At 40.4% G+C, this 15,518-nt stretch overlaps 1 protein-coding gene across 2 annotated transcripts in view; it reads right to left on the reverse strand.

Annotated features, from left to right (window-relative positions):
- Positions 1–15,518, reverse strand: part of SLC38A1 (solute carrier family 38 member 1) — a 70,181-nt gene that overhangs the window by 12,655 nt on the left and 42,008 nt on the right. For both annotated transcript variants that reach the window (XM_045466609.1, XM_045466608.1), the window contains exons 6-12: positions 7,389–7,462; positions 5,880–5,972; positions 5,492–5,573; positions 4,389–4,471; positions 2,413–2,471; positions 2,174–2,290; positions 706–785 (exon numbers count right to left, since the gene is read on the reverse strand). In XM_045466609.1, coding sequence (XP_045322565.1) covers positions 706–785; positions 2,174–2,290; positions 2,413–2,471; positions 4,389–4,471; positions 5,492–5,573; positions 5,880–5,972; positions 7,389–7,462 — 588 coding nt within the window. The remainder of the gene's footprint in view (positions 1–705; positions 786–2,173; positions 2,291–2,412; positions 2,472–4,388; positions 4,472–5,491; positions 5,574–5,879; positions 5,973–7,388; positions 7,463–15,518) is intronic.

Raw genomic sequence — 15,518 nt, forward strand, 5'->3', positions numbered from 1 at the left:
AATCAATGCTAAATGACATCTATTTTATTTTTGTTTCAAAATGGAAATAGACAGCTATATTGTATACATTTGCTGAGCTTAAGACTATGCCATGATGACTATTTTTGTATGGAAAGTCTGCTGACAGTGGGCTAAAAAGAGAACCCAGGATGGAATTTATAAGCAGGACTTTAATTTTCTCAAGAACAGCAATCAAAAACATATCTATAGAATCATCTTAAGAGTTTAAAATGAATAATAATATACTTTTGTCCAGTTTGTGGCCTTGACATTAATTTCTTTCTGCCTGATTGAGCAGCCTTTTCCATCTAAACCAAGAGGCAAATCAGACACAGCGCATTTTGCAACCTGATTATTATTATACACTTATAAAATAAGCATAAGTTACGTAAAGCAACACAAATACTTGAACTCGCCTAAGTAACACAGTATCTGAAAAATCAATTTAACAAAAAAGTCCACACACTTGGCCGCTTTATATATTTATGGTCAAAATATGCTGCAGCTTTCTGATGTTTCTTTCTCTTTTTTTTTTTTTTTTAAATATACTACTTGCTCAAGAATGTGAGAAAGTAAATGCTGAAGCTGGGTGATGAGTCTGTGGGGTTCATTATACAAGTCTATTTATTTTAATATAGGATTTTCCCATTAATGAGGGAGATTATGGGGAGAAAAATGATTAAGGGGAGAAAAAAAATCTCTTACTCTTTAAGTTCACTGTAAATCGGCAGGACTGATGGGTGGCAGACAAAAGCAAACGCAATGGTTGGCAAAGCATACACGGTCTATTGGGAAGAGAGAAATAAACATTAAGAAAAAGCATTCTTACCATAAACATTATTCAGCTCCAGTATTTTTTATTATTATTAATATGTTTAGTTATTTTTGAGAGACAGACAGAGAGTGGGTTGGAGAGGGGCAGAGAGAGAGGGAGACACAGAATCTGAAGCAGGATCCAGGCTCTGAGCTGTCAGCACAGAACCCGACCCGGGGCTCGAACCCATGCATCGTGAGATCATGACCTGAGCCCAAGTCGGATGTCTAACAGACTGAGCCACCCAGATGCCCCTTTCTGAGCTATCTTTTTGTCTGATAGCTCTTCAGAATGCCTGGATTATTTGGTTATTAGGAGGGCTTTGATCTCTAAAATAGAAGCAGCTTTTCTAAGAGGTCTTATCTAGCTGGAGACATTAGGCACTTGGCACAGAGGGGTTCGAGGTTCACCTCACCTATAGCATATATCACATACTTCAGGCATAGCATCGTGCTGGCTGGTCACACAGCATGTTTCCTACGTTATTTCACTGAGTCTCTACAACCACACTGATTAGTAGACAGACCACTGCTTTTCTCCTTACTCCCTCCAACAGGTTAGGTGACATGCCCAGGACTTCCGCCTCTATTTCACTGCTCTTTGCTTTATAGGGCATGTCAATCAGACATAAAAGATGGCTCTAAAAAGAAAACTACTTCCACATTCACTACTTTGGCTGTATCATTAGAGTTGAGAGAGAGAGATCTATTTAGTTTTCTTAGATAAGACTTTTTAAAACTCAAACTCAGTGAGACTTCTTATGCAAAAAGAAGGAAGAAAAGTAACAATATATCATGCTCCAATTCTGCCCGAGCACTATACCAGGCACATTCTAAAAAATCCCGTAAGATACAGAACAGAATCCTATTTTTCACAGGGTTTGGTAACTTGCCTAAGGATTTAGATCCAAGCCTGACTGGTTCTATAGTCCACTGTTCCCCATACTATTAACAATATCTCAACAGTATGCAAGTTTCTTAAATGCCAGTTTGTGGTGGTATCTGTATTTCTGCCACCAGCAGATAAGGCGCAGTGGGCTAAAGATGTTATTTATCATTTTTAAAGATCTACAAGCAAGAGAGGAGCTGAGACAATTATCCAGAGAGAGATTTTCGCAGAGAAAGCTTAAAGTTGCCCTATGTGTAAACTGGACAAAAACATGTCTGGACAAAGACAGAGCATGAAATATAATATTTGTCTATTTCCCAAAGGTCTCTAGATTGTGGGAATTTGGAAGTACTGGTATGCTGTTCTATCGAGAATGAATATTTTCATCAAGGCAATTTAACTACAAATATGAAAAATATAATTCCCTCAATAAAATGCTCTTTATTATATTTAAAAGATAGGGAAACTTACCTTTGAATTGAAGGTAACATATTTTGGTGTACACATGTCAGGATTGGTTAAATTAGCACTTGTTGTTGAATTTAGCTCTGGAACAATGCAGGGAATTTGAAATTTCTTGTAGATAACCTGGTATTAAGAAATATGGGAAAAACAATATAGACTTTATCAAATAAAGCCAAACAATGAAAAATTGCTGTGTGGCCTTGTACTATGGCAAAACCAAGCCAACCATTTTCGTCAGCACTTACCACTATTAGGAAAAAAACCATACAGCTCAAAGAAAATCCACTGGTATAGCCAAGATACCCTAAAAGAAAAGTTGAAAAAATTTATTGTTATTATTTCACATATCACCTTGTTTCCTCCAATGCATCATTTCAAGCATAGTTCCAATAATATGCAAATATGCTTATGTAAATATAAGGCTTATTGAGAGTGCTACTTGATTTGGCAATATAATGGTGACTTTAAATAAAAACATCATATTAATGTTTTGATTCCAGTTTTCGCTGATAACACCAGACAACGCAGATTCCCAGATCTAGGGAAAAAGAGACTCCCAAATGTGGTCATTGCTCTCTTTTGCTATACTCTGATGGATTCCAATTGCCAAATCTATTTACTCTTTGACTCTGATCTACTCAATAGTTCTTTACTATGCACCTATTGTGCACATACTGAATATCAGCTATAATGCTTCTCTTCTCAGATGAGGGGGATGCACAGAGGAGATGAAGTGATTTGTAGGAATAAACTGAGCATCTGGGGATCTTCACTCTGGCTGCCCTTGGAATCCCCCAACCCCTGTAACCTCCACATGGGCAGAGTTAAGTTGTTTCTGGGAGGATGCGCTATTCTTATCCCTGGAGAAGAAGAGGCCTTCCCTCCTTAAACTGCAAAGAGCTATGTGTATATACATAGAAAAGCCAAAACACAGACCTCGAAACCAGAAAATTAAGTCATTTTTTAAGAAATATACCTATTTATAGGGGCACCTGGGTGGTCAAGTGGTTAAGCGTCCAACTCTCAATTTTGGCTCTGGTCATGATCTCACAGTTCTTGAGATCGAGCCCTGCAGTGGGCTCTGCGCTATCAGCAGATTGGGATTCTTTCTCCTTTCTTTCTGCCCCTCTCTGGCTTGCGTTCTCAATCTCCCTCTCTCTCTCTCTCTCTCTCTGTCTCTCACAACAAATAAAAACATTAAAAAAAAAGAGAGAAATATCTATTTATAGATTTTACAGAACAGCTACAGAGGCTTGATATTTTTCATACAAAACACTATGGTTAGCAATCATTTGGGGGAGAACGTTAATCTAAAAATGTCTGCCTTGAGGGGTGCCTGGATGGCTCAGTCGGTTGCATGTCGACTTTGGCTCAGGTCACGATTTCACAGTTGGTGGGTTTGAGCCCCGCATCGGGCTCTGTGCTGACAGTTCGGAGCCTGGAGCCTGCTTCAGATTCTGTGTCTTCCTCTCTCTCTGCCCCTCCCCTGCTCACACTCTGTCTCTCTCAAAAATAAATATAAACATTAAAAAAAAAATGTTTTTAAAGGTAAATGTCTGCCTTGAGTTAGCCCAGAATTAAAGGAAATGCATTTTGGATTGGATAGCAGTTTGGCCACATTACTCAATGTGTAAAATTCCCATAACATCAGGCACATTTGTCTCTGAATACACACAAAAAAATGTCAGAACCAAATGGATGGGACTTACTGATTATCTATTGAGTTTGACTTTTCACTTCTCCCTTCCTCCTCAGTAAAGCAAATAATTGAAAATGGTTAGACTGATAATTTAAGAGTGATTCAGAATACTTTTGGGGATAAATATAAGCAACTTTCTGTCTTGATAACAGATTTTAAAATCTACGTATCTAAATAATCAGGATATATAAGATCTTGTGTAAGGAGAATGCCATTTTTGGAACTTTTCTCAGAGGAGCCTGTAGGTTATGCTATTGGACATAGCACTGTGTGTGTTCCTGACCCCAGAACCTCCCTTTTCCCTCCACAGCCCGGTAGAGGGATTGCTGAGGAGGTCACATATTGACCAGTGTTTTTATCTCATATTAAAGTAAAGCCTGATTAATACTTGTAATTTATCACTCACTTAATCTTGACCCTACAAGGGAAAGTAGAGGGCAAAGTTGTTCATTTGTATTAGGTTTCTGATTCATCTGGGTTGGGCACTGTAGAGACTATGATAAAAGCAAGATCGTTCCTTACCTAAGTTCTTCAAGAGACACAGAGGGAGGATTATGCCAAAGGTAACTACCACCACCAAAACACGGCCATCCACATACCAGGCTCTGAAAAAGGCGTTTAAGCGGTTGGGTCATATTTTCTTAGAAAGTATTATTTTTTCTCAAATGTAACATTTCACAATTTTACTAATTTTTTTGCTATCATTATTTTCTATTATTGCTATTATTATTTTGCCTTTTTTTGCTATTATTAATTTTTACCATGAATTTCTATCATTATTCAGGTTTACCCAAACACTATAACCCAACCAACCACTCCTGTTTACTACAGTCTCTTCCAAGTGGTGGAAGAAAGGGATTATTTCCCCTCCCCCCATCCGCTAACTGTGGCATTCCTTTGAATTATTTACCTGGTTTCAAAGCTGAATGCATACACTGCATTCAGTCAGATTACAACATGTCTGATCAATTATTTAAGGAGAAGTTCCTTTTTGTTGTGTTTGGCTAATACCATTGAAAAACAAGTCACCACAGGTAGGCATTGCTTTCTCCCTAATCTCTTGTACTTGACCTTGAGCCCTGGTGCTACACCACTAGGAACTCTGGCTTCTAGGATTCTCCCTTGAAAGAAAACAGAGAAACTAAGACTAACTAACAAGAGCAGTCAAAAAGGAAGTCAAAACAAGGGATATGTCAGGTGCAGCGGTAGCATTTTCCAGTTGGCTCATGTAAATTTCGCTCTCCAAGACAGAGACTAGGGTCTTCATGTTGTTGCATGTTCCACTTCTGTGTTAAATATACTTCTGTGTTAAAAATACTCCCTATCTGTTCTATTTTCTAGAAACCAGACGTAGATTTTAGGCGCTTGGGGAGATGTAGCATCTATTGTTTGCAGCATGACAGATAAATCTACCTTTTAAATGTTCATATTCAAATAGCTTTCCCTGCTTCTTTCATTTACATAACCCCAGGGAAATTTGTTGGAGCTAGGAAGAAAGAGAAAAACAACCTAGGGAAAGCTAGGGTTTCTGCGGTTTTCAGAAGACACAAACTTTGGTCAGTCCACATTTAAGTTAAAAATATTTTAGTTATCTCACAAAGGGAAAAAAATGGTCCGTAACTTACGAAAATGCCTCTTCCTTTCCCATCAGAAACTTTATGGCAGAGGGTAGTTCATTTTTTACGATGAAGAGGTAGCTCAGCATTGCTAGAGGAAGATGAGAACATTTTTAGAAAGGAGATACTAAGGCTCACGTTGCAGGCTGCATAAAAGGCTAACAGCCTGTTCTTACACTGACCTTCAATAGGACACAAAGACAGTTTTAGATACTCAGTATACTTGGTTTTGAGTAAGTGCTCTCTCTGCTTCACTTTCCATGTGCCATTTAAGCAATGAGAAGGACACTGCTTCCATTTTGTTAAAATTCATGTGGCCACCCAACCACCAGAATTAGAAAAGATAATAATATTCACATACTTCAAAGTTATGTATAGAAAAGCGAGTTCTTTTTACCTCCAGTGTTCTGTAGAGAGGTGGCTCCGAAGATTACGAGCTTCCCTGTGGTGCCAAAGACCTGTTCTCCCAGCTTCTCATAAACCATGCAGCCTATTTAAAAATCATAGTTGAGGACACAAGAAATGACAGCATTCTAAAAGCTAAAGAAAGCCAAGATTTCATCGTTCTATTGACTATTCCCCAAGTTATCCTGTGTCTTTTTCAAAATTACACAAATGGCCTTTATGGCTTTGTAAGGGTTAAGGTGTTGCAACCTCTTGACATTTTAAAATGTCAGACATGACCACTATTTCTCCTTTTTCAGGTTGGCTTTTTACAAAAGCATTCCAATTAAATTGTTACGTCGTAAGGCTTATTTTTGACTATCTCAAAGAGTCTTCCTACTTTACTGGGGGGAAATTCCTACTCTGACCTCATTCTCAGGTTTGGTGCATATCATTAAAATATAGATTTGATTTAAAAATAAAAATCCTGATGACTGGGATGAAAGTTTCCTTTTGAATTAATTACATGAACTGATTAGGCTAACAAGGAATTATCTTAATAATATTCCATGAATGCCTCATGTGTCCTAAATAGAGTAACAAACTTAGAAACATTCTATAATAGTCAACACCAGAATTTTGATCATTTGTAAAATTTACTTCAAAGATATGCCACTCACTAAAGAGACCAATAGATAAATCTGTCAAAAGAATAATTTGGCTACAGCAAAATCCTTAAGTGTTCAACTGGCTCATCTCAGTAAATACTGAACTGTTAAACCATTCATTAAAAAAACATGTTTATATTTCTTTATGACGGTTCAGCTCATGTTTTCAAAATGTTTACAGAAAGCAATATGGGTCAGACTATAATTAAACCTTTGTTTAATCCTTCATAAGACTGGTGTTTAAACTAGACAATGGTAGATCCTCCATCTATTACAAAATGTCCCAGTTAAATGGAGCCGTCTATGTACAATATAGCTGGCCAATGTGGTTTTAGCCAATGTAAAAGTCAGAGTATTACAAACAGAATCCATTCGTCCCAGGAATAGAAAATAAACACTTCAGGTAGGACACTGCCCAGAACTTGGAGCCTTTCCACAGTACCCTCACTCCCACGTTGCCTTGGGAGTAACATTTTCTCCTTGGAATATACACAAAAAAAGAATGAAAGCTCTGTTTACTTTTAAAATCGTGAAGGTTATAATATCAAAACATGGGATCCTTGTTCTGAATTTACAAAGAACTAAGGAAAAACTGAAGCCTTTCACATGGAGTCATCTTAAACTAGAAAAACAGGTATAATTGAGGGTTCACTTTAAATGGCAACGCTATTTTCTCAATGTTCATGACAATTTAATTTCTATGGTGCTGTATCTATTTCTCTGGGTAAATACCACTAGAGGTTTTCAAGTGACTGTAAGCCAAAGTGCTCTTCAATAATCAGTGGCTGAACTGGGAGGGTATCATTTGTTCATAGTACCCTGGCTTTCACAAAATAGACGTATTATCAGCTTACCTGTTTCCTTTGAACAGATCAAAAGAAGGTTTATTGAATATATAGACAGCAGTGTCACAGAAGTCAAAAGTATCCTAAAGCAAAGAAAATAAATCTTGTAATAACTATAAAAGAACATACTCTGACCTTACATTTTTTAGAAGGGCAAAGGCTTGTTTATATTGTTAACACTATTCGTTAGTAGCACCCAAATTTTGGGAACTATTAGTCATGCCCTCTTTAAAATCCTGAATAAAAATGTTCTACCCGGGGCGCCTGGGCAGTCGGTTAAGCGTCCGGCTTCAGCCAGGTCACGATCTCGCGGTCCGTGAGTTCGAGCCCCGCGTCAGGCTCTGGGCTGATGGCTCGGAGCCTGGAGCCTGTTTCCGATTCTGTGTCTCCCTCTCTCTCTGCCCCTCCCCTGTTCATGCTCTGTCTCTCTCTGTCCCAAAAATAAATAAACGTTGAAAAAAAAAAATTAAAAAAAAAAAAATGTTCTACCCAATAAAGAACTGCTATTTAGAATCAGAGTAGCCCTAACAGTGCAAATCCCCTACATAATTCAAAGTCTAAATAGCTCTCTGAGGTCATTTCAGTTGAGATTACTTTCAAACAATATTATGAAAGATAGCTTTTATGGTCTATGATGCACTTTCTGTTACATCCGAGGGAGAAAATGTGAGAAAGGGGTGAGGGGATAGGGTGAGGGTGGGGGCTGAGGAAAAGGCTTTTGTGACTCTTAGGTCAATGACTATGTGACTTTAGGCAACTTGCTCAATTTCTCCCATCCCTAGATTCCTTACCTATAGCATAGACACAGGCTCAATGATGTCTAAGGTACTTTTCATCTAATTACTCTAATGACTCTGTGGCTACTTTTGAATCTATACACTGGACCACGAAGATAATCCACTTTTTTTTGCACCTGGTACCTTACTCTTAAAGAAAAAGCACTTCTTTTAACTGATGGGAAAACTTTGATAAGAAAAATAAAAAGACTTTTTTGAATGACAACCTCATGTTTTTGTTTTAGTACATCCGGCTCATTATCAAACCCTCCTCAAGAAAAAGCACAGTTAAAATGATGCAGGAGATTACACAGATTATTTCTGAATCATTTGGTTCATATTTAGTAATTGAAAATAAGCCTATTTACTAAAAAGAAAAAAATTCTAGTCCCCGAAGTGAAACCACTCACTTTCCTGAGGTAGGGAAATATAACCTTAGAACAATACATAACTGCAGTTGATTCAACATTTGAGTAATTAAGGCAATGATTTTTCTAGCAAGTGCCATTGAGAGGTACTTGGCACATCATGTGTGGGCTCTCTCTTCCCAACCCTTCCCCCACCTTGCACACCCTCTGAACCACTGGCCTTGGGCCCAGCTCAGATGTCACCTCCTTGGGTGCCTTCCCTTGCCCCCCGCAGAAAGACAGCTCTGTGGCTCTCTCTTGTCTTACATCTCTCAGGGCAGTTTGCTTCTCTTGTGTGCAGTGTGGCCATCAGGAGATAAGTGGGGACTACAGAATGGTTAACTGCAAAGTAGATGGAATGCCAGAGATTGGCCACAAAACATAAAAGAGGGACAGAGCTCAGTAGAGGTAAAACAAAATACTGGGAGAAATAATAGAAAAACCTAACACTTTGGGTGAAGACCAAACTGACCAGCTAATAAAAAGGGGAATTTAGGTTAAGATACGATTGTAAGAAAGTGCATTCAGACACAGATTGACCTAGCTAAGATCCTTGAGTAGGAGGGTGATTAAGAGGGTAAGTCCCTTATTATCTATTCTGGCTGAGGGACTCGAGAAATAGATAGTTTCTCAAGAAACTGAGAGCAAGCATTTATTAACCAATCCAGTAGTTTTGAGATATGGTAATGGAACATGATTTTGTATGCTCTGCCAGATAGGAAGATATAGGACACAATTGTGGTATGACTTTTCTTTCATCTTGAAGAGATAAACAATATTTATTTTAAAGAAGCAAGCTATGAAATTCACTCAGAGCTCACTCATACTTTTTGGGACACTGAACACACACTGGTAACTCCTACATGAGCATGAAACAAGCCACAGAGAAATTCTGTGTGACACAGAATAGCATGGACTTCCAGTTGGGGACAGGATAGATGTCATTTTAGGAATCGCCATGGAGTGACTGACATGTCCCCCATTGAGTCTGTTATCCCGCAACTGACCTGGGGAGGAGAGGGGATATTGCCACTGAGCCCCAGGCTAATGAGTAAAGAGCATGGCCTTGCAGGAACTGTGTGCCTAGCAGGCGAGAGACTTACCAACGTCTACATAATGATTAACCAAAGACCCTAAGCCTAGAAGAACTGGGTATTAGCAAAAGAAACATTATCAGGAAACATCGGTTACTCAGCTAAGTAGCCCCTGGGACCACATGGTTCTCACACATGGTTGCCTCTTAACATGTTCTACTTGGTTGAATCTCTTTGTAGGTGATGCTCGGCTGGCCTGTGGCCCTTGGCAAGAAGAAAAGGATTTCTTCATAAACTCCTATCACCTCTTTTTCTTTTGCAAGTGGGAGAAAAGTGTTGGTCAGGGAAGATATTAGCAGGGAGTTCACCTATTTTTTTCCCCACACTGAACAGCAGCACAGTGAGGTCCTCCCACGGTGAAGGAAACGACCCTCCCACTCCCATGTTTAAGAGACATAGCATTGCACCCCCACAAAAGGACCTGTAGTAAGAGCCTGACAACCTCTGCCTTTAACCACCCAAGTCTCTAAGACTATCTTCTCCATTCCTCCCAAAATATAAATCTTCCCTTCGAAAACTGAAAACTAACATAAAACAAAGCCCTTTTTCTATCAGGTCATAAGAGACAAATTCTGTATGTAAAATGTTAAGACTGCTTTAGGCTGTAAGAGAATCTGGTGGTATTCACAGAATTAAAATTTAGAGAAGGACACCTTCTTGTCTAGATTCTTAGAAACACTAAGTTGTATAATTGGCTGTCATAGATCCTAGAATAGTGTAAGGGGATCCAGAGATGTCAAAGACACAAAACATAACATCAACAAGAGTAGGAAGAATGAGTTGGGAGAGAATGTAATGACTTATTTGAACATTTCTCCTGTCTTGAGCATTGTGATTGTGCCTCTGTTTGTCCAGTTAGATATTTGTATACAGTTGTGGTTTGTTGGAAGAGAAATATAAGCTGGAATTCGTGTTCTGAGAGGAACATGTGATGCATTGTTTTCGTCTCATGTGGATATCTAGACACACTTCTCATATTGACCAAAAGTTTTAACATGGTTATGGCAAAAGCTGCATGCTGAAAAAGGTGTTCCAGTGGGAACTAAACCTCAGCAATAGGAACTGAGCTGTCAATGTTGATATTTCAGTCTTATGTTTAGCCCTGAAGAGAAGGGGATTCAGAACATGTGGCTGGCTGGACGTGGGCACTGGGGAAGCAGTGGCAGGAGAGTTCTCTTGTTAAGAATGTGGTCAGGAACTTCTGAGAACCCTTGTGTCATTAACACTTTGAAGATATGTATGGTGTGGGGACATCCTCGGAGAGTTTGTGTCCCCTGAGAAGAAAGAGGCCTGTTAGGAAACAATTCTAGACTCCTGGATCAGGGAGACAGCTTAGAGGCCACCCTGTCCAGCTTTGCACCCAGCACAGGAAACATCTATGCTCCATCCAACACACAGACATCCAGATCTATAGAGTTATCTTACAGAGGACACATATGCAACCCATCGTGTTCCTGGAAAGTGCCATGCACGGGAAATGAGGCTGAGCCTCATTTCATCCCGTAAACCTACTTGAATCTACTTGAAACCCTCTCCCACCAAACGGTCCATCTGATGGGCACTCATTTTAAGACTGTACCCTTTGACCCAAACCTCTCCAGTTCTTCCAGCTTTTGTCCTGTGATGGAGTGCTCGGGCTCTACATCTCAGTCATGGTCCAGTTCCTCCACTGTACTTTTTAATGGCTGTATGCCAAGAAAAGCACAATGCTGTCACCTCAGTTTCGGGCCCAACAGTACAAAGCATGTTAAGATTATTAACTTGAGTTGGACATCATGCTTTCTTTAAGGCAACCTATTTCAGTGTTTGTTTTTATGGTGGCCATGCCACATTCTTCATTCTTGAGCTTCTGCTGTAAACTGCTATTAGGCTACTCTTCCTGGTTCTATCCTATGTACTTTTTTTGAAAGCTAAGTGCAGGACTCTGCACTTATTTCCACTACATTTTAGCTTTCCAGTCTTGTGACATCTTTTAGAATCGTTGATCCTTTCTCCTTATGTGCCAACTATCTCATCAAGCTTCCTATCTTGAATTTGCCTTCATCCAAGTCACTGGTACCAACTTTGAATAGAACAAGACCATCTAGAAAACGGTCCACCATCCAGTCAACTGCTCAAGCCAGAAACCTGGGAGTCACCCTTGATCTTTTATCAACCCTCTTATCCCTCATACCTAATTCACTGGCAAATGTCCTATCACTTCTACCTCCAAAACATATCCTAAATCCATATGCTTTTTCCCCCCAATCTCCATGGCCACTACTCCAATCCAAGTCTATCACCCATAATTTCTGGGCAATTACAGTAGTCTCTATCTGTCTCCTGTTTCTTGCCCTCAATGATCCATCCTCTACCCAAGCACCCAAGTAATCTTTTTATTTCATTGCTTTATTATGTTCCTCCATTACTGGACAGGCCATGACAGTTTAATTTGGAGTCATGGCCTATCCTCTTTGCCTGTTTACATACAATACCAAACGAAGCACACTCTTAACTAAGAATAAGTGCATTTACAAAATATTAGAATCTCATTTGTAAGTCATGTGAGATTATGCCAAATGTCCTGCTAAAATCAAGATACACTTTGCCTAAGACAGTCCTGTGACCTACTAGTTCACTGTTGTCTCAAAAGATGAAGCTAGTTTAACACAACTATTTAGGAAAACACTACTGGCCTCTGTGGAGCAATATTTTCTGCGGTATTTGCACATAAACAAGCTATTTAATAAATTTCCCTAGAATATTACTTGGGATCTACTTTTTACCACTTCTGAAAGCTGGGATGAAACTTGCCTGTTTCTAGTTCTCTGGCGATACTACTGTTCTCCATGGTCCACGATATATTTACTGTATTTGGTGCAAGAAAATTTTGACTCCTACCTTAAACAGTAACATCTAAACATCTATTTCAAAAACACTTATTGATTGTTTTGAATCACATTGATAAGACAGTAATTCTTTGTTCTTCCATAACTTACCCAAAGATTACACGGGTGACCTTATAATAATTTCATTTCTTAAAGCACTGTATGCTTAGAAAATGGAAAACCATGAGAATAAACGGAACCAAAACATTCAAGGCAATTGAAATGTTCTATCCCATGACTGTGGTGGTGATTTCACAACTGGATTTGGGCAAACTTATCAAATCCTATCCTTTAAATTGGAAAATTTTCTTGTACATAAACTATACCTAAAACAAAACAAAACAAAGGACCAACGCCACATCACTTTAAGGATGATGAGATTATCTTTTAAAAGCCTAGCTGAATAACAAGAAATCATATGACACACTCCCCACCCAGCACCAGAGCCCTGGAAAGAGGTGGAGATGAGGCAGCAGTCACTGCTGCGGATCCAGAAATAGCACTGATGGGGGTGTGCAGAAGGGGGTGTTCGGGGCTGCCGTGCAGGTGAGCGCTTTCAACTCCTCCAGGACCCACCCACTCCTCTTAAAACATAAGGGAACCCTTCCCAGTTACTCTCCCCACATTACTCTCCCTGTCCTCTTCCCTTGCCAAAGTTTAAGGCAGCTGTCCTCAGACTTTAATGCTCTATACAGATCTCCTTAGGATCTTGTTAAAATGAAGGTTCTAACTCAGTCGGTCTGGGGTGGGACCCGAGATTCTGCATTTCTCCCAAGCTACCAGGTATTGCGGATGCTGCTGGTCCAGCACGTATCTAAATCTGCAAGCTCTGGCCCTGTGGCATACACCATTCAGCGTTTCTGTTTCTCACAACCGTGGAACTGGTGCCGCATCGCCTGCCACACTGTCTGGGTGAGGGGCCATGCCAGCACCACAACGTGATTAGCTGTAACACGGACCCCATGGCTGTCCAGGTGAGACTGCAGTGAAGGGGAGCATTTACAGCTGAATCATTATTGTTCCCGTGGCACACTGACTGGCTCTCGGTGTGAATGCAAGATCTGGTCGACTTCCTCAGGGCATTAGGGCATCACTTACTTGACCAACATGTATATTTTTAAGTGATTTTCAATGCCAGACCTCTCCCCCCGACCCCACCCCCCAGCCAGGTCTCTTCCCTTCCAAAAGGGATCTGAGGCTCACCACACTTTTTAATTCTTCCTCTTCTAAACCAGGTTAAAAGTATAAAACTTTGGCGGCACCTGGGTGGCTCAGTCGGTTGAGCGTCCGACTCTTGATTTTGGCTCAGGTCATGATCTCACCTTTTGAGTTCGAGCCCCACATCGTGCTCTGTGCACTGACCATGTGGAGCCTGCTTGGGATTCTCTCTCTGCCCCTCCCCTGATCGCACTCTCTCTCTCTCTCAAAATTAATTAATTTTTTTAAAAAAGCTTAAAACTTTTACTGTCCTCATGGCTAGAACAGTCCATATAAAAACTCCCAGCACTGGAAGAAAAGTAGTCTTTAGTATTAGTCTTGCTTTTACCTACCATCATCTCCCGCCAAATCCACAGCCCCTCTCTCCAAAACTCAGAGACATGTAAGCTGGTTGAGGCAGAATACTTACAAGAAAATTTAAAACTCCAATACAAGGGAATTGGACAAACTGTAGGAAACATATTGTTTTCTGGCCCGCCATCTTTCTCCAGTCCTTATCCTTATTACTGGTCTCTCCCTCCCTCTCTTCTACCCCTTCCCTTGGTCCTACCTTTCCAAACTGTCTCCCCCTTCCTGTCTTCCCCCTCTCCACTTTTCCCTCATCTCTAATCTCCACTAACTCTCCCTACTCTTCCATCTTCTCCCTGCCAACTCCTCCGAAGGGAAGTATCAAAATGAGGTGAGTAAGGATTTAAAAACACAGAGAGCAGAGCGGTAGCTGGGGATGAGGGAAGGGTTGGGCAGCATGGAGAACCCAACTGAGGAGGAATTGAAAGTGTTACCCATCTGTGCGGTTAGATAGAGCTCAGTTTCGGGGGGTTTCCAACTAGTGTGACAGAGAGCCAGTGGAGAAGGGAATTTTAGCGTGTGGGAAAGAGAGGGGTTTTCAAGTGAAGGGCTTGTGACAGCTACATGGGACAGGAAAAGCAGCACAGTCCAGAGGTTCTCCATGACAGTAGAGGACAGGCACAGTGGCAATATCCAAGGGAGGAGCCTGGAACTGGAGGGGGCTGTGGTCAGTAGTAGGATGTCCGGCGGGTAACTGCAGAGGTAGGGTGGTGCATGCCAGCAGAAGGAGACAAGAGGAAGGATTGTCTATTTAAACTTTTTTTTTTTTTTTCAACGTTTATTTATTTATGGGACAGAGAGAGACAGAGCATGAACGGGGGAGGGGCAGAGAGAGAGGGAGACACAGAATCAGAAACAGGCTCCAGGCTCTGAGCCATCAGCCCAGAGCCCGACGCGGGGCTCGAACTCACGGATCGCAAGATCGTGACCTGGCTGAAGTCGGACGCTTAACCGACTGCGCCACCCAGGCGCCCCAAGGATTGTCTATTTAATGAGAGCCCAGATGGAAGGAGACATCCCTGAAAGTGAGGAGAGAAGAATGAGGTGTCTGAGTCCCTAATTCAGTGAAAATTTTAAATATTTTGGAAAATTCAAAATTATCTTTTGTATACAAATGCATTTCCTAGAACTTTAATAGGGACTCAATATAATTACTAAAACACTTCACTGATCATTACTAATAATAAATTTAGCATATTTCCACTATGTCAGGCCCACACTAAGCCCTTTTTTATTAAATATTTCACTTATGGGTAGTACTATTACTACTTTACAGATAAGGAAATCGAAGTTCAGAGAGGGTAAATATTTGTCTAAGGTCACACAGCTGGCATCAGAGCCCCAAACCCTCATAGTCTGATTCCAAAGTCCTTACCCACTATGCTATATTGTCTGCCAAAGTCAAATGTCCACATAAGAATGAGAGTAT

Source organism: Leopardus geoffroyi, chromosome B4 (assembly GCF_018350155.1).
Source record: "Leopardus geoffroyi isolate Oge1 chromosome B4, O.geoffroyi_Oge1_pat1.0, whole genome shotgun sequence".
Lineage (NCBI taxonomy): Eukaryota > Metazoa > Chordata > Mammalia > Carnivora > Felidae > Leopardus > Leopardus geoffroyi.